Source organism: Schistosoma mansoni, chromosome 1 (genome assembly GCF_000237925.1).
Source record: "Schistosoma mansoni strain Puerto Rico chromosome 1, complete genome".
Taxonomy (NCBI): domain Eukaryota; kingdom Metazoa; phylum Platyhelminthes; class Trematoda; order Strigeidida; family Schistosomatidae; genus Schistosoma; species Schistosoma mansoni.
In genome coordinates, this window is record NC_031495.1 from 53635693 (window position 1) to 53663233 (window position 27541).

The following is a 27541-nucleotide window of genomic DNA, read 5'->3' on the forward strand; positions in this document are numbered from 1 at the left end:
ATTCAAGAATCACAAGTGCCGCTATTGTCGTCGCATTGGTCATAGAGAAAGTCACTGCCAATAAAACAGACACGAGTCGAAATGTCGTGGTGCAAAATGTGAGGCGATATTTACGGAGTTAAATCAAGAGCACGTTTGCGACTTTAAAAGTTGGATCTGAAAGTAAGCGAAAGTATGGAAACTTATTAGTGAATGGAAAACCTATTCGTCTTCAGTTAGATACGACTTCCGACATGACACTAGGTTGTCCACGCATTGAACAAACCGAACATGTTGCCCGAAATGCATCAGATATAATGAGATCATTTGAAAGGTGAAATTCAAAGAACATCAATTCCATAACATCTAATTTCTATATGCAAATAAAGTACTACTATACATTGAAATAAAAATGCATATAATGTCATCATCTATAAGAGAAAAGAATATAAATTCGAATAAAGCTTTACGCTCCATCCAAATTTATCGATGGGAAAAATTATACAAAATAAAATTAGGTCACGATAGATATCATGCTAAGGTATTAATAGATATGTTGAGAGATATATGATGTACAGAACTAAATTTAAATGTCTAAATCATCGTTATTGTCTTCAACACTCGAATGGCTCCGTTTTCGTTTTCCACTTTCAGTTGGAGTATTCATACTACGATCTTCCAGCAGAATTAGCGGAATAGATTTCTATAATATAAGAGGAAAACAAAGATATATGTTCATTACGTCCTAAAGATTTATTTGGAGAACTGAACGAAGCACTACTAAAACAAGGCAGTTAAAATTACAAAATAACAAGTTTGAAATCAATGTTGGATCGTCGGTTGTATTGGTGTTAAAACGGGATTTTGAGACCAAGTTCTGAGTATGATTTTTGATTAGTATTACTTTAGTTTTCAATTCAGTGCTCTGCCTGTAGTTTCAAACAAAAATATAATGCACAGCTTGGATGAAACTATGCGATTCGGACTTCACAGATGACCTAACCCCTCTATCCCATACACACTAACAAATACAGATAAAGACAGCAAATGTAGTAGCAGCCTCTGCATCAATAGGCCTCGACATACACAAAGGAAAAAGCAAGATCCTCAAATACAACACGAAGAACACCAACCCAATCACACTCGATGGAGACTCTGGAACATGTGGGGAAACTCACCTACCTGGGAAGCATCATCGATGAACAAGGAGGATCCGATGTAGATGTAAAGGTGAGGATTGGCAAATAAAGGGCAGCATTTCTACAATTGAAGAACATATGGAACTCAAAACAACTGTCAACTAACTTTAAAGTGAGAATCTTCAATACGAACGTGAAGACAGTTCCACTGTATGGAGCTGAAGCGTGGAGAACTACTACAACCATTATCAGAAAGGTAGGTACAAGTATTTATAAACAATTGTCTGCGTAGATACTGAATGTCCGTTTGCCGGAAACCATCAACAACAGCCTACTGTGGGAGAGAACAAACCAGGTTCGAGCTGAAGAGGAAATTAGGAAAGGACGCTGGAAGTGGATCGGATATACATTATGGAAATCATTAAACTGTATCACGAGGTAATCCCTAACTTGGAATCCTGAAGGGAGACGGGAAAAAGGAAGGCCGAGGAACACACTACGTTGGGAATAGGAAGCAGACATGAAGAGGAAGAATACCAACTGGAAAGGATTGCCTATGACAGTACAAGGTTGGATGGAGAGTGGTGGTGGGCGGCTAATGCTCTTCCATGAGGAGTAACAGGTGTAAGTAGGTAAACTAGGATAATTGTGTAAAAGTAACTTACCACAGTTTCACTGGATTTTTGAGACGATGATGAATTAAAGGATGAAGATGCAAGTGTTAAAGTAGGAGGATCTCTACAGGTATTCAATGAATTATCTTCTATTTCGACTGACCAAGATGGCTGAAATTTGAAAAGATAAAAAAATGATTAAGTAAGAATATACGAAAGCTGTCTTTTTTATTGAAATAGGTACAAATCTGATAAAGCGTGATGGAGAAAATTTGCTGTTCAGGTGAACGATATTTTTACTCTTGTATTCTAAAAGTTGGATGGCGCAATATTCAGGTGGCTAAGTGTCATTTTAAACGTCAACATTAATGGGACCAACTTCATGAAGTTAGTAAACTTACTAGTTCATCAAACACAATAATAAAAACTAATAAATCATTTTATTCATCGAGACTTGAATAAACACACTCTGAAAGCTTACTAGATAGTAACAATACATAACTGAAACAGTTAATTCATTTATACAAGTATTCGTCAATACTAGAACGAATAGTTTGATAAAAATTGGGCGCCGAGTATAGAGAAGTCATTGTATGCGAAAATTATATTTGAAGTAATCTCAGCGATTGAAATTTAAAATGATTCCAACGTTTCGTCCAGCAAACTTGTCTGGACTCCTTCAAGGTAATGATCATAATCATCAAAGAAGTATATAGCGATAGGTCCTGGGTTCAAACACCGCGTGGTGGGATCGTGCATGCGCACTGCTGAGGAGTCCCGCACTAGGACGAAACGGTCGTACAGTGCTTCCAGGTTTTCCATGGTGGTCTAGCTTGAATTGACTCAGGAATTCAACTATAAAATATATAACGTTTAACAATCAAATGAGATCAAACCTATACTGTGCTAATCAAATCATATTCGCATGTTGACTTTAGTAAATAGAATAACATAAGTCAGTTAAAAGTGGATCATGTGAAAAGTTCACGATGTGAAAATAAATGACTGGACGATTGTGTGTGTATGTATGTGTAAGTTTGAGTCATTAATGTGGAACCTGATACAAATGCATCGGTCCAAGTTGTCATATCACGTCAGCACAGCAAAATGAAATTATTTCGAAATATATCCTAGAACAGTAGAAGTAATAGAGAGGATTAATAACAGAAAGAGGAAAAAAGGTGTAAAGAGATTTTGGGGAAAGACAACAAATGAATACATCTGTTTCATTCCGGACGATTCTGAGCCATATGACCCAGGGTCTCTAACCATTGGCTACGATAATCATGAGGACTCCACACTAAGTAGGCTACGCCCACTAATATGTCTGTCCAATTTTCAATTACCTAATAGACTGGTGACACATCTTGATTTGGCAGTCCCTAGCTATTTTCCATTCTTCTCTTACACCAGATAATATTATCCGTTGAGTTAGGCAGTGGTAATACTTGCGTATGGTGAGATTACCAAACGAGCAATGCTGAAGTTGATTGTTGAGTTCTAGGCAAAAATAGCATCTCGAGCCGATGCATATATGAGCAAAGTTCTGTACTTAGCTAACGATTGGCTGAATATAGTTCTTGAACAAAAATAATGACTTCGAAAGTCTTGCGACAAGGACAAAATGTTGGCATATTGTGGGTTCATCAAGACCGCTTTGTTTGAATTTCGATAGTCATTGAATATTATTTATAAGGGCAAACATACAAACGAAGTAATGAGTTAGAAATCTATATATAAGATTTAGCATATACCATTTAGTTAAGTTGTATACAGACAATAAGAGCAACGAACTCTGGATTATTTTCAAATTTTCTCATGATATCACTGGATCGTAATAAGATTTAAAACTAGAAAACAACCAGATATGATATAGTAAAACAATAACTTGAAAATACTCACAGGTGTTTTCGAATTATAACAACAGGGGGTTGAGGAGAAGTCAGGTTCTGATAAATTTGTTTGCAGTTGTTCAGACCATTGATGGTATAGCTCCATAGCTACGAGATTTCGAATAGTATTACTTGCTCGAGTCATGACAGTATGAGCAAGTATACTTAACAATCTATGGACAAACTGTAACTTGGACTTAATTAACTCATTATTTAAGTCACTAATGATAGGACTCAATAATTCATGAACCAGTTCCTTCAAATCGGAGGGTGAAGTATGATTTCTGTATTTTAAAAGGAATAGGATGGAAACAGTTCATAAACTAAAAGTGCAAAATATTTTTAAAAGCGTGAAATAGAAGTCTTTATCATTATAGCTATTGAAAATTACAAGTGATGAGAATAGTCAGTAACAAGGTAGTATTTAAGCATATAAAAACAAGATATAAGTTTCATCGAAGAGGGGGCAAAGCTAGCTGGATTAACCAACACTCCGAAGAATGTTGACCACCTTATTTATCAAAGAGCGTTGTGCGGATATTACGTCTCGCAGTTCAGTAGTTAAGTTGGTAGTGCTCTGATGTTTACAGAAAGGATTTCTAAGTTCAAGGTAAACAATACTGACAAGGATATTCAAAAGTTCCAAATGTGAACAACTCTGTAGTTGTCAAACTAGTTAAACCTTCTGGAATAATTTATGTGTTATCTTGGCTCTTAATAATTCATGCTTACCTTCATATAATTAAATTACATATACTTTCTCATTAAAATGAGCATGTATGATTATATGTACCTATCCGCTTTCATATTTATTTCGCTTACATAAACATTAATTGCTTAAACGATTTGTATACACACTGAGCTAACGACAACTCATTCGCACATATATGTAAGTATTTACTGGATATATTATATACGTTCATAAGTTCATTCTTTCGCTTCGCTGTTTCTTTTACCGCTTAAGTTGTACATTTCAAATAAACAACTTTGTTTCGACCACTGAGTATCCTATATCGTTAGTAATCGTCACAATAACAGTAATCACTCAAGCGGTTAAAAGAAGAATATTATCAACACCCTGTCAGCCACTAAATACATACATGTTATTGAAGTTTTTTAAATTAAAAAAACAAGGGAATGTATGCTTTTAGTTTGTTATTCTCACAAACTTCCCTTAAGGAGTCTAATAGATGAACAAAATATAGTTGTACAAATAATTGGAATTAGACAGCAACCATCCGATCATCGATTATAAGTCAATTATTAGACCAACGTTAAACGAACAATGTACTCAAAGCAAATTATTTGCTTTCAAATATAACCAAATAATTTTAGCCCCGAATGCCCAGGTATAGCCGAGAGTGGGGGAAGTCCGCTCTCCCTCTCGAAATGCTCTCACATGGCCACGCGAATATATAGCCTCTGCTAGAGAAGTCCTACTCACTGCCTTCTCGTGGCAGGGATGTTGTTTACGAAATTGAGAAGACGAAAATCGATTGTCCGGCGCTTTAACCAGGTTGGTGGACACGGAAAGTTCACCTAGGGGAGTTGGAAAACCCTGATTCCAAACCAATGATACACACGGGCTCCAGGATCCTGAAGGAACAAATGCCGTATGAATCAACCGTTGGTCACCGGCTACCACGGGACTACATCTCACGACGCTCCACTGCCTTGTGGATCAGACCTTTAGGTCAAAGGCTTCGGGTATGGCCCCCTAAGAAAACCAACTGCTTCGGTTTGGGCACCCGGACAGTATCACAGCCTTTACACAAATCAAATGAGATTTGTGTGGCGCATATATATCTGGTGCCCCTTTGTACCAATATTTATGTGTTTAAATAAATAATAAATAAATATAATTTTAGGTATTTAGTACAAAAAATTGCGACAAGGAAAATAACGTAAATATGACCCAACAAGCATACTTGAAACGAGGAGAAAGTAGCATAGATTCGTTGTTTAACATCCATGCGCTTACAATCCGCTCGCCATTAGATAACAATTGATTAGCCCAAGAATACCAACTAGTATCATGACATTCGTTATCGAAAGCTGCTTCCTTTGGCGATGTATTTAAACTTTGAAATGAGCTATCGGTTGAGTCAGACAGAGGTAGAACAATAAGTTGACTCCCTTGTCGACTAAGTCGAAGTCGAAGACTGTGGTTTTTAAAACCCGATGAAATAGATGAGTTGTTTAACTGAACAGACTCATTATTTGAATGAATAGGAGTGCTTGAATCCATGACAGGAGTATTTAACTGATCCGTATTGCTTTGAAGCAAAACAAGAAAAAAGATCATTAATTCAACATAAAAGAAATAAATATATTCCCAACAGTAAGGACATACATAAAAGGCTTTCACTAGAAACTTTAGACAATGTGGTTTAAAATAAATTAAAAATGCATTAATTTATTATATTCCTCTAAATTTTGAATTTCTATATTATTTTAAGCACTTTATTTCATTTCTTCCCTTTAAACAATATCTAGTGTTTTTTATGATCAATGTTACTACAATTACTCCGGTACCTTAACTATCCATCTTGTTGATCTCACCTCACTGTGACGATTTTGTGGAGCGACTTGAACTGATCCACATATGTCCCAGATCCTATGTTTATTATGACTGATCCCTTGTGATACATAGATTTATGAAGTCAAGCTACTAACGTTTAGTGTTAGTGCAACAGTTGGTATCAATCATGAAATGGTACCTCTGAATGTTGTTTTTTATTCCCACTACAAAAGATTTTCACCGTATGCCAACTTATAAATGACGGGGAACATTTTCGACAAGTAAACGTGGTTACTTTAGATAGAAATTTAAAACAGATGTCAACAGACATTGAGGATTTTGCTGACAATTTAGTCAAATGCTTTTTTTCGGTCCAAGTTATCATGGGAGCATGATGGTGATACATTAACTGCATGATCGCACAACTCAACAACAATAACTTTAGCCCTACGAGGAAAGTCACTAGTCATCACTAACTATATATTTCGATTACATGAATATTGATTTATCTATCCTAATATATGATGTCAAAATGGAGTAACAGAGTTAGAACAAAGTGATGAGAGAACAAAACCCGATGGCTTAGTCTTTGGAGCACTTATTTTTCGAACAACATATGACATGTTTAGAAGTCGCTTCGCTAACTTCAGTACGGGTAGTCGGATAGTATCACTGGCACTCAAAGCTTACAAACAGTTACAATATGACAAAATTTAGTCCAAGTCTACAAAGTTATAAGATGATGTTTTGAGCTGTGAGGAGAAGAGATAAATGAAAATATTATTTATTATCTTACTGGAACCACAATTACAAACATAAAGTATCATGGTAGTTCAATGTATTCATTCATTCCTTTTAGTTACTCTTTATGATTACGTCATGACAGGTTTGACTGACACATCAATTATGTAAATCCTACTCCACTTCACTTGTATTTATGCAGTAGTGATGGATACTTTCTGAAAATTAACATTCGAATGGTCACATGCGATCGTCTATAATAAAACTTTGGAATCAAATGTTAGAAAGAAAACATTAAGAGTCTCACATTTGTATACTAGACAAAGTCCATAATAAAAAAGTAAACATAACAGGATAATAATTGAGTAGAATATTGTGTCAGCACTTGATATGTTCGAAGATGAATTTATGTCACTGAATATAAATAAAATTCCCAACTCACTTATTTTTAACAAGTATTTATAGATACCAGTCTTAAGTGACTTATGAAATAGCCAATTAACACTCTGAAATATTAGTTATATGTTTGCTGTTTTTATATAATAATATCCGATGTACATCAACCAGTTATAATCTGCATAGAGCCTGAAACAAATGTGTGCTAATACAAGTTCACATAGCAAGAATCAAAACATAACAGTATGAGTGAATTTGAGAAAGATTAAACATGGATAAATACAATTAGAAAAAAAATGAATTAATTTGAAGGACAAAAAGTAAGAAAAAAACATTGCGGTCTAAGAATTAGAGGAAGAGAAAGCCCGTGTTCCGAAATCTCGTTTGGCTTTTGTCAACTTACGTTACACATAGTGAAGTCGAGATATCCGTATATCAATTAAAGGACGAGTATACTGCGCAGCAGTTCGCTCTGTTCTAATTTACGACTGCGAAACGTGGCCGTTAAGAGTGAAAGATACTCGTAAGTTACCAGATGTCTTAGAAATATTGCCAGCATTTGCTGAGATCACCGGGTAAGTAATTGTCAAGTTAGACCTTAAACCGTGAGATTAAAATTGCTTTATACCTTTCTTTCTACGAGTTAATTCTTAATTCCTGTATTATATCCTCATATACAATATTTCCTTTATATATTACTACCACTGAAGTGACTACTTCCATGAATGTGGTGCTCATCTTGTGGTGCTAATGAGGTGTGGCAACTTGGGTCGATGCACATCTGTGCCTGGTCCTAATTTGCAGATGACTTACTGAGAGGAAGAGAAAAAGTGAATTCATTTGCACCACTGTGAAGATAAACAACCTTATTGATCCGTGTCACCAAAGTACTTACTTACTTACAACTGCTACCCCTCGTGGAAGAGCATAAGCCGCCCACCACTAATCTTCATCCAACATTGTACTGACCTGGGCAGGTTGTACTAAACTTTCGTAGTGTTGTTTCCCCCAATTGTCCAGTGCTTCCTTAGGCCAGGTTTCATCTTAGTCACAATCAGATGGTGATATGAAGTTATGTCAGCTCCTCTTCTGGTTCTCACGTCTTCCATTATCCTTCTGAATTTTTTATTGATACAAATATGATCTATTTGGTTCAGCGTAGTGTGATCCGATGAGACCCATGTAGCTTTATGTATGTGTTTGTGGGGGGGATATTGTGCCATCTATAATCAATTTGTTGGATGAACATAGGTTTGCAAATCTCTCGTCGTTTTCGTTCCTTTCTCCTGGTCAGTTCATGTTGTCCTATGATATCACCATACCGGAGTTGCCCATTCCGACTTTGGCGTTTAAGTCACCGGTCAGGATGATGAGATCCTTTATTAAGCACTTCTCTACGATCGACTGTAGCCTTTCATAAAACTGATCTTTATCGTCTTCATTACCATCATAAGTGAGCCCATTTCTCTGGATAACATTCGTTGTGATTCCCTTTCTCCTTTGTTTTGAAGGATGCTTTTATGATCTTGATTCTATGAGATTCTCATCCTATACGTGCCCTACGTTTTTCTTCGGACAGCATCAGAGCAACTCCCTGAGTGTGCGGAGGACTTTTTTCTTCGTGACCAGAATACAGTAGAACCTCTCCTGAATCTATCCTTTCCTGTCCAACTTGTGTCCAACGGACTTCACTTATCCCAAGTACTGCCAATTTGTTTCTCCACATTTTCTCAGCTATTTGGCTGGTACTCCCGGTCTCCCACATTGTCCGAACATCCCATATACCTATATTAATTGTTGCTCTGGTTGTTAAAAGAGGCATCATCCTTGTGATTCCTGAAGAATCTCGTCTTTCACTTTAAGTCGTCATAATTCTTCTAGATGAAGATCCTTCCTGACTGGCGTTTTTTAGCAAGATTGTTTTCTACAGGATGAGGTTGCTGACCCGATTCCCAACCCTCCCTCCTTCACCCAGGCTTGGGACTAGCAGTAACTCTGGAAGAGCTACAAACGGAGTTGTCATTTAAGTACATATATAGAACTGATTTATTTGGTCACCTAACTACGTTGTAGAGACACAAAAAGGAGATTAATGAAATACGTTAAGCAGAAGAACATGTGCAGACAGTAAAGGAATATATAGGAAATATACTAAGACTAGGGATGTAACTTCACAATAAGTTATATATCAACTTGAACCATTAGAAAAGAGTATGAGATAAAAAGTAAATGTGAGTATTTAAAAACAATTAATCATTCAAAAAGTAACACCTTATAACAATCAGACATAAAATTTTAAAAACTATTAAAGTACACAGACCCCAAACTTACCACTCGTTCATCATATTTTCACACACATTCAGATCCAATTTTTCATTAGTTTTAACCTTCATATCACATTTTTCATCTGAAGTGATAATCTGGGAACTCTTATTACTTCCTGTTTTGATAAGAAAGGGTAAAATTGAGTAAGAAGGAGCCTTTTTCGAAGTTGGCTTGCTAGCTTCTCTTCGTTGTGATGCGAAATTTGAAGAAAGACCAAGTTTTTTATCTAAGCCATTCTCAAGTTTAGATGTGGACGGTCCAACGTTGGAAGATTCTGTGACATGAGAATTGTTAATAACTTCATGAGCCATTTTACTTTCCACATTCATAAAATTTTTCGACTCCAAGATGGTTAAATTCTCTACTGGAATCTTAATATTAACAGGCGACACAGTGGAACAATGAAGGTCAGTAATAATCGGTACTCCTGTTTCGTTCTCAGAATCATTATTGGTTTCGTTTAACTTACTACCAGTAGGTAAACTCTCGTTTGAAATAGCAAACTCTTTGCCTACAGGTGACTTTTGATTCAAATTATCAAGTTTTAGTTCTACCTCGGCTACAATTCCAGGCACATTAGTTGTACTTACAAATACAGGAGGACTGGAAGAAATAGAAATTTTTTCTTCAACTTGACAGTCTGTCTCACCTACAGCTTCTGTAGACAAAGAAGAAACAGCATCTGATGATAAAGTCAACTTTTCACTCTCAGAATTATAACCATCAATCCCATCTTCATCAGGTATTGTTGTGGCAGGTCTATCGTTGTCTAAAGTAGAGTTGGTTGCATTATCATCATTGGCAATAGTTTTCTCTGATTTTTCATCATCTCGAATTAAAAAATCTTCTACATCAGACATACACATTGCAACAGTTGATGGCGTTGATGAAGGTGTATCAATTTGTTTATCTGTTGACGATTCATCACACGTAGAACCCTCATCTTCTTGTTCTGTTTCACTGTCGGAAGGTTCTTGTTTCTCAGATTCAGACTTTTTGTAGATGCTATTATAGCTTTTCTGGTGAGATAGTCTACAATCCGATGGCTGTGATTTTCGAGTGATATCTAGGTTTACAGCAGAAAATAGATACAATAGTGTTTTAAATTATCCAGCTAAGACATCTTTAATATGAAATAAAATTTCACACAGACAAATTTCATAAAATGATGAAATTTATAATATAGGCAATGTAGATCATAAAAACCAAATAATCATGGTCATACTCTACTGTTTACTATGTACATTAAGCATTAGTTCAGAGTTGCTAATACGTTTTTCAAAGATCTATCAACGGAAGGTATAACAAAAATAAGACTACATTAAAAGAGCCATATTGGCAGATGCAGACTACCTGGTTGGGGTCCGCGTGACTATCGTAACCAATGGTTGGAGACTCTAGGTGACATGGCTCAGAATCGATCACAATGACGTAGGTGTATACACTCTCTGTCTTCCCTTAAACCTTGAGATTAAAATTGGTTCATAACTTTTTTCCTTCCTATAATATATCCTTATATACAACCTATCTTTCATATATTACCACCACTGAATTAACTACTTCTATGAATCCGGTGTTCATCTTGTTGTGCTAACGAGGTATGGCAACTTGAACCGATGCATATATGTGCCTGGTCCTACGTTGAGGCTAACTGACTGACTGACATTAAAAGATACCTAAGACCAAAACAAAATAAATATAGAAGACGATTTAATATAAATATAGGTGAACTTCATTACAGGTCTATAGTAGAAACATTTTTATGTTATTGACTATCAGCTAACATTTTCGCGTTAGAGAACTAATAAAACTATATAACTGCTAAAATCGTGGTAGATGAGAAGGGTTTCGAAGCTTTGACCAAAGGTTACAAGTGTTTTTAATCACTAATCTGTTGACATTCTACAATAAACAGTCACCATAAAATCACAATACTTTAGCAACCATAAATATTAGGCTAACGTTTTCGTAGGTCTATGTCACAACACGAATCTGAACTCGATTTTCAGTACAGCCCAATATGTAGAGGTTTAGTGGCCCTGAATCTGACTCCGATTAGATCGTGCGATGTTGTCGACGGGCTTACTACTTTTGTGGCTTGGGATCTGAATACGGTTGGATCGTAAGACTGATTGTTGTTGAGATATACATGTAAAAATATATGAGTCGTTAATCCTCGTAAATAATCATCGACTTAACTCGCATCAGTGAATAATGGAATCAAATAAATTAAATCCGAGAAAGAATTTCGAATACATATATTTTGCACAATCATTGATCTGGACAGACAATCAGAGGAATAAAGAGAGGAGAAGAGAGCGAAGCGAAATGAAGAAGGTGTGTGAGTCAACCCGATTTAACTAAGCGTGAATCAATATTTATTTATCTAAACACATGAATATTGGTACAAAGGGGCACCAGATATATATGTGCCACACAAATCTCATTTGATTTGTGTAAAGGCTGTGATACTGTCCGGGTGCCCAAACCGAAGCAGTTGGTTTCCTTAGGGGGCCATACCCGAAGCCTTTGACCTAAAGGTCTGATCCACAAGGCAGTGGAGCGTCGTGAGATGTAGTCCCGTGGTAGCCGGTGACCAACAGCTGATTCATACGGCATTTGTTCCTTCAGGATCCTGGAGCCCGTGTGTATCATTGGTTTGGAATCAGGGTTTTCCAACTCCCCTAGGTGAACTTTCCGTGTCCACCAACCTGGTTAAAGCGCCGGACATTCGCTTTTCTTCAACATTTAAAGTCACACAACAATAAGTTACAGACATGTGATGAACAGGATAAGAAGTAAACGCACATAAGCTCATATAAAAACAGTCAGGGTTGATAGGTGAACAACTCACAAGGTCAAAACGTGACTCAAGAAGAATGGATAAGTTGGCCTGTCTAGAAGCTAGAATAAGTTATATGGGCTTAACATAGTAACCGACACTACAGTAGTACTATAGTGAACGAGAGCTCATGTGGGGACAACCAATGTATTTTAGTAAAAAACTACAGAGTTCTTTCATCAAATGTGAAAACCACGTGTTCAGTACTTCATCTGCAAATCATTTATCAATTGTCTCAAAATTCATCGTTCCTTCATTGCCATACCAATTACTTTCTGATCCCGTTCTCTTCTATTACATCATCCCAACCTTCTGTTGTCAGGTTTTCCACTTCCGACTGACGTCACATACTACTTATGTCGACAGACATAAGTAGCATAGAACACAGTTCTTGTGAGTACCTTTGAATATTAAGATCATTTTTAGTAAAACTATACTTTAACTTAAGTCTTCAATGGCATCCTCGTTACCAGCTTCAATAGAATTTAATACAAATTAAGGATAGAACATTTTATTTTATCTATTATGCCTAGGAAGTTTAAATCTCGGTATATTTCGTCGTATCTCTAAAGCCTCTTTGAACCAGGATACGACAGCTTCATTTCTTCTTAGCCATAATTATCCCAAAAATAACTTTGCAAGGAAGATTCATTAGTAAAGACGCCAGGAGAATTAAAGTTACATTGCAGTTCATTCAGTTATACACCAATTGAATCTGGTGATTATTATTCTCGAAATGCTCTCACATGGCCACGCGAATATATAGCCTCTGCTAGAGAAGTCCTACTCACTGCCTTCTCGTGGCAGGGATGTTGTTTACGAAATTGAGAAGACGAAAATCGATTGTCCGGCGCTTTAACCAGGTTGGTGGACACGGAAAGTTCACCTAGGGGAGTTGGAAAACCCTGATTCCAAACCAATGATACACACGGGCTCCAGGATCCTGAAGGAACAAATGCCGTATGAATCAACCGTTGGTCACCGGCTACCACGGGACTACATCTCACGACGCTCCACTGCCTTGTGGATCAGACCTTTAGGTCAAAGGCTTCGGGTATGGCCCCCTAAGGAAACCAACTGCTTCGGTTTGGGCACCCGGACAGTATCACAGCCTTTACACAAATCAAATGAGATTTGTGTGGCGCATATATATCTGGTGCCCCCTTGTACCAATATTTATGTGTTTAAATCAGTAAATAAATTATTAGTTACATAAATTATTAAACTGTACAGTCATTACGTGAACATACAATCATGGAGTATAAATTACTATGAATGGAAATTTATTAAGATTCAAATGAATGAAATTCATATTGAATGAATACGAAAATAAAATGAAAGAAAAATCATATTTAAAATCAATGCATAGTCTTTTACTTAATTTCTTAAACTAAATTGTGTTTAGGAATTTACATCCCCAGAAAAAATAATACACAGTTAATTCAAGTTCTGCCACCAATGATTTTACTAAAAATTAAGCTTTAAGCAACAGATCCATTTTGACAAAGAATGATTAGTTATTGCATAAAAAAAATAATGAACCCTATAACTTAAACAATAAACTCCTCTAATAATACAATGAATCATAACTCCTTTATAATAAGTGAATATATTTTATATCACTCAAACCCTCGAATACATTTTATGGTGAGACTATAATTTATGGACGACCTTTGAGCGACGTTAAAGTGACCTTGAGAATGTCCAACTACTAACTAGGACCAAATGAGGGTTATAAATCAGGGTGAGGAATTAGAATTAGGATTTACAGTTGATGGTTATGGTTAGAGATTAGATTTATTAAAGCATAATGATCTTAAGCAAGAACTAAAGACACTGTCACCCCTTAAACTGCTGTTGTCAAAGGATGTAGTTCCTGTGGAACTTGAAGACAGGATCAAAGTAGAATCCGTTATCGATTTTATTGCTAGTGAAGTTACTAAACGAATAATCTCTCGAAATAATGTGAACAACTATAACATACCTGACAAAGTCGACATTAAATCTGTAAGGAATTCGATACTTAAGGCAACTAACCACCAAGACAGTCCATGCCAATGTATTCGACTTGATAAAAAGCACCAGAAATACTCGTGCCCTATTTCGTTTAGATTCAATTCCCAATAATTAGCTAAACAGTTGAAAGAATCCGAACAGCTAATCTGCGCGCTTACGAAGTTTAAAAACGCTCGCATAGTCTCAGACAAAATCACCAACCAAAGACTAACGCAAAAGCGTATCTTAAACGAAAGTAACATTGTTGAGGTCACAACAAACCCCGTTGCCCCAGCAGCTGAACCCACTGGTGCAGCTAACCTATCTCATGTTAGTCAGTGCACCGATTTACCAATGCAGAGTGCTAGTTTGTCTCTCATACCTGTAGTGACCCCAGATAACCAATGTATATCTAATGGAGACACTAATGCGATATTTTTCAGTGTAATATCTGAAGCCCATAATCAAACACCTAATTCTAATGTGAAAGCTCTTAAAAACACTGTTAAAACTAAAAAGTTTATACCAGTTAAGAAGAAAGTATATACAAAACCTGGTTCTAGACCAAATACCAAAAATATTACAATGGCCTTGCCGAACAAGAATATACTTCCCGAAACCATGCTTTACCCTACTCATCGTAGGGGAGGTTACAAGGACACTTTTCGTTCAAAGGTCGCACGAGACGGCCATTACAACCATTGTGTAAGCAGGCCTACCATTAGACAGACGGCGATGAACCAACGTGCCCCATGGATACCCTCAAATGTTTTAAATATTAAACCTGCAAGATGTATTTCTTCTCATCACTTTCGCGATGGGGAAGATGGAATACTATCTACTTTTATCATACACAATTCCTGTTCCTTTATTCACTGATTGGATCACTGTTTCCTCTTCTCTTTCTCTCCAAAATTGTCATCCCAGTTTATGCAGCACGTTCTTTAGTTGGTTATTTAAACCGAAATTTTTATGTGATTTAAACAAACAAATAAACTTGTGTCCGAAATTTGCAAACGCTTATTAGTTACATTAATATACGTGGGTTGGTTGAACACGTGTTTTAAAGCAATAGCAACTAATTGATATATATTATTTCTGGTAATGAGATTTACACTATTACTAATTAACATGATTTCAAGCCAACAGTCTTTTAATTTTCTTTAATCATTGCTAAAGTTGGACTCACTGACCTAATGACATTGTTTAGAAGTACATCTTGTTTGAAGGTCATGAAAAACTAAAACAAATTTTTATCAATGGCAATATAAAATACAATAACGTAGTACAAGGTTATCCGTCCGTTTTTTTAATGGCCAATAAGTGTGCAGTACCCATCATTTTCGGCCATTTTTCCGTTCATTTAGTGAATGGTACAATCTGACATGTAATTTTTCTTAGAGATTTTATTCTAACACCTAATTTTCACTAGACTTGTCTGTCTTGACCGGCAAATTAGGATGTACTACACTGACATGTTCATGTCCTTAGCAAACAAATACGGATAACATCATATGTTCAAAATCAAATTTCTCATGAAAATTATACTCATAAATGCAACACTCACCCACCAATTAAACAGAAAAATATCTAAAAATTCTGGATACCGCACTTATTTTGAGTATTAAGAAAACGATGAATAACCTCATATTTCAAGAATATAAGAAATTTTTGAAGCTTGACTATGGAACATCCAGGTATGAAAACTAAAGCTGAATAACCAGAGGTTATTGGAAGCACAAACATTAAATATTGTTTCAATATGAGCTCAAATGATTGATAAACAATTATAATAAACTTTTTGTGATTGCATCAATTAAGCACATAAGCAACAGGCTTACCTTGATTTACATGATCTTCTTTAGAAGTGGAAGAGGATGTAGTAACATAATCATATTTATTATTGCGTGAAATTTTTTTAGGCCAATGTTTCGATTTACTGTCTTTCTTACTAGATTTATTAATTCGACTGGGCTGGCTTGTAGCAGATGATAATTTATGCTTGCTTGTCTTCGATAAATATCTTTGTTTAGCTGCTTCAGCGGCACGAGATACAGCTGTTGTGTGACCAATTTCATGCGAACTAGATTTATAACTTGAAGATTTGTTCGTCGAATTTCTGAACTGTGTAGCAGGCTTTAGAGCTGGAGAAGATGCTTCTGCCAATAAAGTTGATAAACGGGAAAAATTAAGCGAGCCTACACCAGACGGACGAGATCTACTCGTGACACTGCCATATCCTCCTGTAAAATTTCGATTATTTATTGGACCAGGAGCACAATACCATGTTGAATCAGGAATATGATAAAATTTCTGAATCTCTTTCCAAAATTCAACAAGACTTTGTTTATTATTAACAGGATTATTTTCTGTAGTTAATTTGTTGGAACATTGATTAAGTTGTTTAGACTGTAGTTCACTGCTTGCATCATTTTCAGCAAAAGTCTGTTGATGAGAAAGATCATTATTTGGAGATGCGGCTGTTTGGACAAATTCACCGTCAAGAACTTCTGGTTGCATTTTAAAATCTGAGATCGAGTTCATTACATTTAATAAATTCGTCAACTGACTGTCATACATTCCAGATTCCACATCGGATATGATGCTTTTTAACGAACTTGAAAAAAAGGTGTATGAGATAAACGTTAACGGATCTAAAAATTTAGGAAAATTTCACTCTACAGAACGAAATTTTTATCAGTCTCATATGACTACCATAAAATGAAATCTTACAGATCGCATAAACCGATACAACAAAGAAAATGAAGTGTCGTCTAAGTCCAATCAACTTTCTATATAAAAATGTGACAAACATCTAAGACTTAATGATGTTGCTCATATATTCAAGCTGAAATAATTGGAATAAGCAAATTGAATTTATATACTGATGTGTCTTGACTAGATTGACCCACTTAAAGTGTACAGGATAAGCGTAACATAGATAACATAATAACTGTTTCGAAGAAAAATTTGAATATGTAATTGAATTTTACTAGGTAAGAACTGAAAGGTGATAAGATTGCTACGGATAAAACATTAATTTGAAATGTATGAGTGGAACACAGCCCACCTGTAGTAACGCTGACCACATCGTATTCGCGATCTCAACTCTTCTGCACGTTCAGCACTCAAACGCTTCACAACGCGTTCAGCTAAACTCAACTGGCTTGATTGTGAATCACTTCCAGGCATCTTTTGGCGTTTAACTAACTCAATGGAATCCAGAAGCAGAGCATATTGTTTGGCACAAGCTTTAGATGAACACCACGTAGATGGTCGACCTGGTCTGGAAAAACACATCATACGACGACTAGTGGCAGCCCAACTTCCTTGCTGGTTATCTACATCTAAAAGAGCAGTAGCAAGCGCTAAACGTTCACGCAAAGGCCATACACCTTGTCCGTACCCAGGTCCAAGAAGTCGTTCTGAAGGGACAGGAGTCAGTGGATCGTTATGCATGAAATATCTGTAGAATTAACGAAAAGAGAAAAAAAATTCTCAAGGAGGTTTGGCGAAAAAATGTGAATGCAGTGAGCTCAAGAACACCACCGAAAGTAACCGATGAACTTCGTAAGAAAAATTATTTATCCGAAAGATTTTCACAATGAATAAAAACACTAACAATTTTCCTAAAATTACATAATCCGGCCATCTTTCTTTACAGCTTGAGCTGAAGAAAAATCCTCAGCAAGCCTCTTAAGATGAATATGATTAAAATAATCCATTGTGTCATTGTATAAAAATAAGAAATCAATGAGGAAAAGTTTCTTTTCGTCGAAATCATTTAATTAAGCTATACATTAGTATTTATAGTTGTATGGCAAATATATGTCTACAGAAAGATAGAAAAGACTGCATTATAAATTGGTTCGAGACCTTAAATATCAAGAGAGAATTAGTAATAATCAGACGATTGGAGAAGAATAGAAGGATGAAAATAATCTGCAGGTTAGAATTATGAGATATAATTGTCTGTTTGATAGATGAAAAGAAATGAAAAACCTAAAGGTAATATTAATAACTGAGTATCAGCATGGTGTTGTGGAGATTGTTAAGTTTTTGATTAAGATCATGAATCGATCGATGTTGGATTGGTTGAAGTTAGATATTAACACCGTTGGATGTCAACTCTGTGATCTAGAAGTTAAGCATTCACGCGCGAGACCGAAGGTCCTGGGTTCGAATCCTGCATGCGGGATCATGGGTGCACACTGTTGGGGAGTCCCATACTAGGAAGGAACGGCCGTCCAGTGCTTCCAGATTTTCAATGGTGGTCTAACATCGGTCAATTCATAATCTAAATCAAAATAACTGAGCAGTAATCATGAAAAAACCCCAGAGGATAGTAATAATTGATTGAGGTCTAAATTTACAAAGCAATAATTTTTCTAGAAAAAAAGCAAGACCAAAACATACTACAGAACGAAATTAGGTTCAAGGAAGGATGAGTGGTTAGACGTGTCGTTTTTGCACGCAGAGTTCGGACTTGAACTGATGAATCACCAATGCAAACATTTTGACTGATCCTCGCTTCGATCAACTTCATTTGACGGTGTAGATTATTTTGAAGAAAGACTACTCTAGAGTGGTTTGTCTAGAGATGATCAAGTGCTCCTGTATAAAATAGTGACTTTTGCATTTCTTTCATCCTTCTATTCCTCTCTAATCGTCTGATTATTACTAATTCTCTCTTGATATTTAAGGTCTCGAACCAATTTATAATGCAGTCTTTTCTATCTTTCTGTAGACATATATTTGCCATACAACTATAAATACTAATGTATAACTTAATTGAATGATTTCGACGAGAAGAAAATTATTACTGTGATTATCAAGAGATCAGATGGAACTAGCTCAATAAATGCAGTACCTGGTGTGAAAGTCATAAGTTACTGGGACGAATATTATTGAGACTAACAGTTTCTTACAAATTCAACTATAATTCCTGTTTGTAAGACGATTTGCTTCCTTAATATATATAGCGGCACTATACACCATGGTAATGAATTAAGTTACGGTGAATTTATTGTTCTTAATCCATAACAAAGTTGGACTTAAAAACGATGCAATAAGAATACTTAAATATGAAACATAAAGATATACCTTAGTAACCTGTTTGTTCTTTAGATGTTTTCTAACATAAAGTATTTCATTTTCATGAAATTCCACCATACGATAAATCACCTGTAAATAGTGTGCGATTAGATTGTTTATTTTATAATATGACAAGCTGACCTTCCAGTAATTGATCCTCCAAAGGAATCCTATCATCTAACGATACTATGATGAAGTAAAGTTCTGCACTTCAAAACTAATAATAATAATAAGCACTCTACTGAATTACTCGTTCGAAGATTAATCAACTGGATAAAACACACTTCTTGATAGTGAACAAACACATACACACAGATAAATAAAAAAGATGTTTTTTTACAGAGATTTTAACCAACGATAAATAAAGTTAACAAGTTAAAATAAAAGTCAACAATTAAAATTTTTAGATAAAATGTATACAAAAAATAAACATAAAAAATCTTGTTTAAACACGCGACAATATAAATTGAACAGTATTGTAAAATATTAACAACAGTGCTTTATGAAATGAAGGAGACGGTAACTATGTAGGAAATATTTGAGATTCTATTTTCTTTTTAATGCTATCAGAAGTATAAGTATTGTTTTTATTTTGTAAAAAGCCAACACGTTCAACTATTTCTATCCAACCGAAACGATTGACAAGCTCATCAAGCTTGTTTTGATCAGTTGAACCTAAACATTCATCATCATCAGGTAACCAAAGAGGAGGACTAAAATTCGTTATTGATGATGGACGACGTTTTCCGGTAGTCAAAAAGTTGTACGCTTCTGCAACGGAACCATTTGTCATATAGACAAGCAATATAGCCTGTAAAGGTGTTGTTATATATCTAGTGCAATTTATCAACTTTGACACCCATACAGGATAATTCATTGGGTCAAATGAAAGTGATGAATCCGAAGTCATCAGTGATAAATTCTAAAAACAAAAAGGAATTATACGGTTATTCGTTGTAAAAACAAAGACATTCAAATGTACAATATAACCACCGATATAAACCATGAGAACAATATAAGGCGAAAGCCTTGACTAATCTATAGACAAGAGAAGTAAGAGACTGGATAGGTAAAGAAATATCGCATAAGAAAAAGGCTAGGCAAAAGTGCTGACAAAATATTCTGTTAAAACTGGTCTTTATAAAACTAATTTTAAACCTACAATAACCTTCATATTTGTACGCTAACAATCTATCGTATCTATGACGTAAAGTAAGCTAAGTATTATCTAAACAACTGAAAATTGAAATCTATAACACTCCTGAAAAGCACATTTTATGCGATTAACTTACGTTCCAATGCCATAACCTTAAATTGCTGTCCTACTGATGCATGGTACATGGTGTGGTAAACTGGTCAATGTAAATGTGCAGTAATTAATACTGTTAGACGTCAAGGTGATTTATTCTAACCCATCAACAGATGAATTATTCTACTCTTCCCACTTATTCTGTCAACCATATGTTTGACTCTATCAATCACTCACATGTAACTTGGGTCACATTTTATGCAAATATGTATGTGTCCATTAACTTCCAGTATTTCTTAAATGACTTATAAAACTGAATTAAATTATTCGCTGGATAGTAGTACAGACACAACAAAGCACCCCTGTAGAAAATAGCACATTAATTTGAAGAAAAAAATGACTGTTTTCGAAAGTAACGCTGAAGGGGAATGTGCATAACGTTAACAATATGTAGCGGAAATAATTTGTAATATTTCTGATAGAGTACAGTGTCACGTGAGGAGTGAGTGCAAAATACGAAAGTGTCATGCTTATATAAAAAGCATACATGGATATCATATAGTCACGGTAAAAAATGAGTGTCAGCATGCGATTATGAGCAAATTAGCAAGCGTACAAAAAAAATAACATGCACTTATGTTGTGACTGTCTGGACGATAAAATAACACTATCGTATAAGCGATTCAAAACACCGTAAAAACAGTAATAAATCGTTTATGGGCTTGACAGAGGAACAAATCTTGAGAATAAGTGGAGTAGAATGCAACGAAAACTGATCCGTGGTGCCGATAGAATATAAGAATAAAGAATAGCAAGACGAATTAATTTTTATTTAGTTATTTGTTCTCTGAAGAAGTGGCTTACACTGAGTAATAAAACGTCAGAAAGTCTAATTTTTCTACTCATTGGGACATTACAAATATATTAATTTATTTAAAAATATGGACATGTTCTGGTAAGCCGCAATAGAGTAAATAGCGTCAGTAAGTTGCATTTACATGGGATGGAGTTTCTGTTTGTAGGATAAGAATAATCAAGCCGTAAAATGATAACTGCATCGATTGATGAACTAAGTAGCTAACCTAGTTGACAAGCAACTCAAACGACTCAATCTCTAATCCAACGCAATCAGAGAAGCTAGTATAGCAGTGACATAGACATGCTCAAATTGCATTATCTTATCGGTATTTTGTCCTCGTATCAACACTTCTCATTGATCTACTTGGCGGATCATTCCATTATGATCATATTATTTATCATATTCTCATTATTACACTAGTGTCATTATAACTAAAGTGGAATTATTATTGCTGTTCGTATTGACATTAAATCATGACATTTAAAACTCACTAGACCATCATTTTACTATACACAAGCGTGAAATTTTTCTGGTTCAAGTCCGCTCGTTCCTTTCTTCGTGTCATTTTTGTCTAATTATTGCACTCATTTACGTAGCTGAGGTCACTTTTATTTGAACATACCACACACATTTTCCAATTCGATATCGTCTCCTATTATGTATGTAGATGCCTTTAAATCTAATAAACCTTTCTCTAAGACCGACCATCTTTATTATGTTCTGAATGATTTATCACACCAATAGCCTAATCATTATCGTTCATTTTTGTGGATATGTGGCTATCACGTTAGGCTCATCACCTTTATAGCCCAGTATTTTCGTACGATCAAACCGGAGTCAGATACTGGGCTACAAAGGTGTGTATTGTCGAATTCCAAAGCTTCATACAATAGCTGGATCTTTTATCTGCCTCCCTGTCGTTCAAGATTAGCACATATAATATACGTCACCCAACATACAACTTTTGATATACCGTTGTTCTAAACGTGTTAAGTCGATAGAATATATATGGTTAAATATACTATACATCTCATTAACATAATTATCATTATAGAATCAGGCAACAGACACTAAAAACGTACATTTGGAATTTTGTAGTAAGTGACAAATCAACTTTTGCAGAAAATAGAGATAACTATTCAATCGTTGTAAACAATATTTCAAAAGAAATTCAACATAGACTAAGACTTACCGACGGTGAACTGGAGTCTTTGGATGAAGTACCTTGTATCAACTCTAGCAGAGACTCGTTAAGTGACGATAGACTGGTTGAAGCATTTGGTAAGTCATTTGATTCTGATGCTTTATTTTTGTTTGCTGCTACGATTGTTGGTGGTCGAGGGCATTTATTACAAAATCTTTTAGGACTTTCATACAAACCAACAGATATTTGATCGTGAAGTGAAGAACTAAAGCCTGCAAAAAAATCAAACAAGAACAAAAATTATACACGAATTCGTTTGATTTCATGATACGTCTTTCTGAGTAGAGACCTTGGATGAAAACTAGACGACCCTACTTTGAAATACTTTCTTATATCAGTTTCTACTGTTACTTATAAGAAATGTATTTGTGTATTTATCCATTACACGTGTAAAAAAGAATGACAGCACTTTGTGTGGACATTCTAATTCTCGACAGCGAGGGAGAAACTTCATTAGAATATCTACCGAACAATAGATTATTAGCTGAGTAAATAAGCCATGATGTTCACAAGCTTCACACCAAAGGCTGTTTACCTTGATCGATAAGTGTGAATCAACCAATAATATTGGGTTGAATCCCAACAATTTACGACTCATTTAATCTCAGAGTGATTACCAATATTATCCCTTTTATTCAACCACCAATCACGAAATTGTATCAGCCTTTTATATACACATAACTAACCCTTTCATTGATTTATTTCGTGTCCCTGCTAATATTCGATAGGCTTGTTTATTACTCCTTTTGTAATCGACTGTACTATGCATTTGTGTACGAATTGTGTTAATTTACGTTTTAGAAACAGATTATAATTGTTTTTAAAGATACTAAATGCTGTAAAAAAATTTCTTACTTTTCGTAAGATCTGGTAATACATTCCCAAATTTATCACCTTGAGCAGTTGTAGGGGAAGTCTCTTTATTAGTTGATTTGTCTAAGTGATTCTCTTGGGATTGACTGAAAAGCACACATGTCGTAAGCGTGTTAGACTTATTCAAGTCCAGACTACATTCATCAATCGAATAAGATGAGTGACAAACGCCATCATCACTGAGTCCATCATTATATTTATTTTCCTCCAATGGATTGGTATATTTCTTTGATCCTCCAAAGAAGATATCATGAAGTTCAACCTGCTCGCTTTTCGTGAGTGATTTCAGTAAACGAGCATACACCGAATTCATTAGATGGTGACGGAAGCGCGCCCGCATTGATTCTGATGAATGGCTAGTTACACTTTCCTTAGCCATCTCCTTCCATAAAGCGCGATTTCTTACCCGTCTAAATTGAAATATTGAATATGGAAATAACAACTATGAGACGAAACATTACATCTATTTGACGAAATTTTTCCACGAAAACGCTCATTACTATCGCGTGTAAGCAGTTCACTTTTGAAGTACTAAGCTTCAGCAAGAAATCTATCTACGACGTTTAAGGGTTCCCTTTATTTCCGGCAGATTTTACTACGACACCCCACTTGGAATAGGCTGGAACTCTCAATACTACCGAATTCAATTGTGATACTGGAGACGTTCACATACATGGCTAAGAGAAGTCACTATAACTCGTTTAGGAGAACGAAATCTTACTTAATCGTTTTCTTTTGACTGAACCCTATCTCTTATGGAATACTATGTTTGCGCCTTTAGCTATTAACTGTCCCATACTTTCGCTCTTTTATTTCTTCACAATATAATTGACTCATTTACGTGACGCATTTTTCAATGCCTTACTGTACGCGATTTCAGGGTTTCTTAAACAGGAAACACATATAACCTATAAGAAACATCGAGACAATTGCACATAAATTCATAAAAAATACTGCACGACTAATTTACACGTAAAAGTAATTAGTATTCATAATATACGTAACAATGACCAAATTTTAAGCGAACCAATTGTTAGGCGTCTCTATTTTTTTAGTTTACACCACGTAATGATCTTAGACAACAATAAAAACTAGGGATAACTAGACAGAATAGTTGTAACAAGGGATATCCGACAGAAGCTACCACCTTGACACAGTGGTGACCCTCTTGTAGAGGCGACACCATCGAGCTATATAAGCTGAGAACTTATTCCTGCCTCAAGTAAATCGTGGCGACTTTAGATGCCTTCGATACACTCAGAAATAGTTGAATCTCAGAATGAATGTTTTGCTTTTCAGTCCTGAATAGCAATTTACTTTACTTAGCTAAACAAAAATAGGCGAATTAACATAATGTAAGACTTCAAACGAGAAAATGAATGAACTCCAAAAGATTAAATTCACAGTCTATGGCTATGCAAAACAATAGAAGTCAAGCAATATATGTCTCATACCTCCATAGATTGTTCTCCAACAAGTATTTTATTATCGCTTCATCATCCATCAAAGTATATCGCTGTCGTCCGATATGAGAAGAACCATTCCTCAAAGTTTGACTATTGTTATCAAAATTTTTACACTCATCATTTTTGGTAATAATTTTACTATTAATGTTCTTATTTGCCTGAATGGGAAGATTTTTAAGTATAGGAAGCAAAACGTGTCGAACATGACTGCGTATGCTTTCTGCACGGTGATTTGAAATCTTGACGGCTTCTAAATGACTGTAAGTTGAACGTTTGTTCAAAAATCTGAAAGACAAACAAATGTTAGGATGGTGCATGCCTAATAAATGAATTGTGGGTTCTAAGATACACAAACAAAAGTTTGAATTAATAGTAGATGACCAAAGAAAGAACTGAATGTCTTTACAACATTTTGACTTTCGGAAAACAAACAATTCTAGTGAAAGCCTAATTAGCCGTTTATCGCTACCAGCACGTTTCGAATTGCTCTTCGATTTAATCCTTAATAGACAAGGAGTCGGTAAAACAAGTGTGGCCAAAAATTATGTTTAGTCAACTAAACAATACAGCACTCAGTAAGCATGAAAAGTACTAATACGTAAAAATTATATGGGATTCATCCTAAATGATTGTCGATTTGTGCCCAGTCCAAAGAACGTGAAAATGAATTGTCAGGACAATAATATGAAAACAGAAAAATCATGAGAAACCATCCAATGCGAAAACCAGACAATCCACGAAGCATAAATTCGACAACTGTTGGCATGTCTTTATGCAGCTTGAACCATACTTGATCATAACGTGCACCCCGTATCTGTCAAAAACAATGAGACAGATGATTTTAAAACATTTTTAGGAATTTAAAGATCTTCATTCATATTTCGTCCACTCCAGAGTTGTGGTGATAAAAAACAATATTTTTTAACGTACAGTGGCTCGAGAGCGATCGCGGTAATTTAAACGTAACTAATTTTTATGCAGAATCATATAGTATGTACCAATATTACTGTCAGGTTTATAGCATTGGTATTAGGTGTTTTGGTTTTTCAACATTTCAGTCAAACATCCTGGCATTATATTAATTTTACAAAAAGGAATTCAAGTACACATAGCTCGATTAGATTACGAAACAAATGACCATAAATAGACAGTTAATGAGAGAATCACATCCGTGCTCATTTGGGATACCTTTCTGTATATCCAACACCAAGAGAACTAATAAATTAAATAATAGTAACATTTCTAGGATTATATAACTCATTGCTGCCTATTATGACTTTTAAATAAGGGAAACTTACGACAGTAAATTATTATCTTGAATATAATTCAGTATAGCAAGGCTTTCTTTCTTTGTAAATGGTTTTCGGGAACGATTTGACGAGATAGGATAATCCGAAGTTGTTGGTAACAGATCATCATTATTACTAACCAGGATTTCGGATGTGACCTGTCAAATTAGAAATTTTCCAAACACGAACTTGTGTGAAATTAGTGATTTTTAAAAATTACTTTCAAGCCTAATTTAGTGTACGGTAATGGATGAAGGCACCAGCTAATATCGAAAAAGTAAATACATCTAGGTATAAAGTGGTGAAGAAAAGTAAGGTGTGACTGGAATTAAGATGGTTTATATCAATTCAAAACGTACAGACAGCTTTCGCAACTGCTAGCACAAATCATATACAAGAATCCATACAAGATTATGTGTATATTACCCACAGAGAATTCACTTATTTTTTTGGCACCCCAGTTATTCACCATAGTCGACCTTTTACAACTCAAGAATGTATGCTACATTAGTACTCTACATGGTCTTCATCCAATCATTCATAAATTCAAGCCTCTTTTTGTTAACTGTAGTATGATTGGCAAAATAACATTGACAGATCTCGTAAGTGTGGTTCATATAAGTCAATCGGTCAGTTATGAGTAAAGTATAGACCTGGTACTAATGTGCATGAGTTAAAGTTCCAAAATTATTTAAGCACAGGGAGACAAGTTTACCATGATTAGTAGAATCAGTGGTAGTAGTTCCATCAGTGGTTGTAGCAGTTTACTATCGTAATAAACAAGCCTGTACTCAAATACTGAGTCGTTTATTCATGATCTCGACGGTGGACAATGATATTAACTACCGGTACACAACCTCTATTATTTGTGAAATATAATCATAGTTAACATATAATAGACTTGAACTACGACAGTTAAGTTTCTTATGCACTGAGATATCACAGTGGACATCGGATTCCTAATAAATGTATTAAGTTAGCAAGTTTAAACAAGCCGAAGGTGGATAGGAAACGTGTAGTGTATGCTGAATCACAATCATCTTCAAATGAATGGGTTCAAAGA

At 35.3% G+C, this 27541-nt stretch overlaps 1 protein-coding gene across 1 annotated transcript; it reads right to left on the reverse strand.

The window, feature by feature from the left end:
• Positions 1-565: 565 nt before the first annotated feature.
• Positions 566-26950, reverse strand: Smp_173470 (hypothetical protein; the record flags this gene model as incomplete). Its single annotated transcript, XM_018794851.1, has 13 exons — positions 566-682; positions 1784-1903; positions 3635-3908; positions 5553-5900; positions 9614-10673; positions 16286-17061; positions 17515-17910; positions 18084-18139; positions 20146-20460; positions 22839-23062; positions 23706-24133; positions 25178-25474; positions 26838-26950. 13 exons carry the CDS (start codon positions 26948-26950, stop codon positions 566-568), a joined length of 4524 nt encoding a protein of 1507 aa, XP_018649222.1.
• Between the last annotated feature and the right edge of the window lie 591 nt (positions 26951-27541).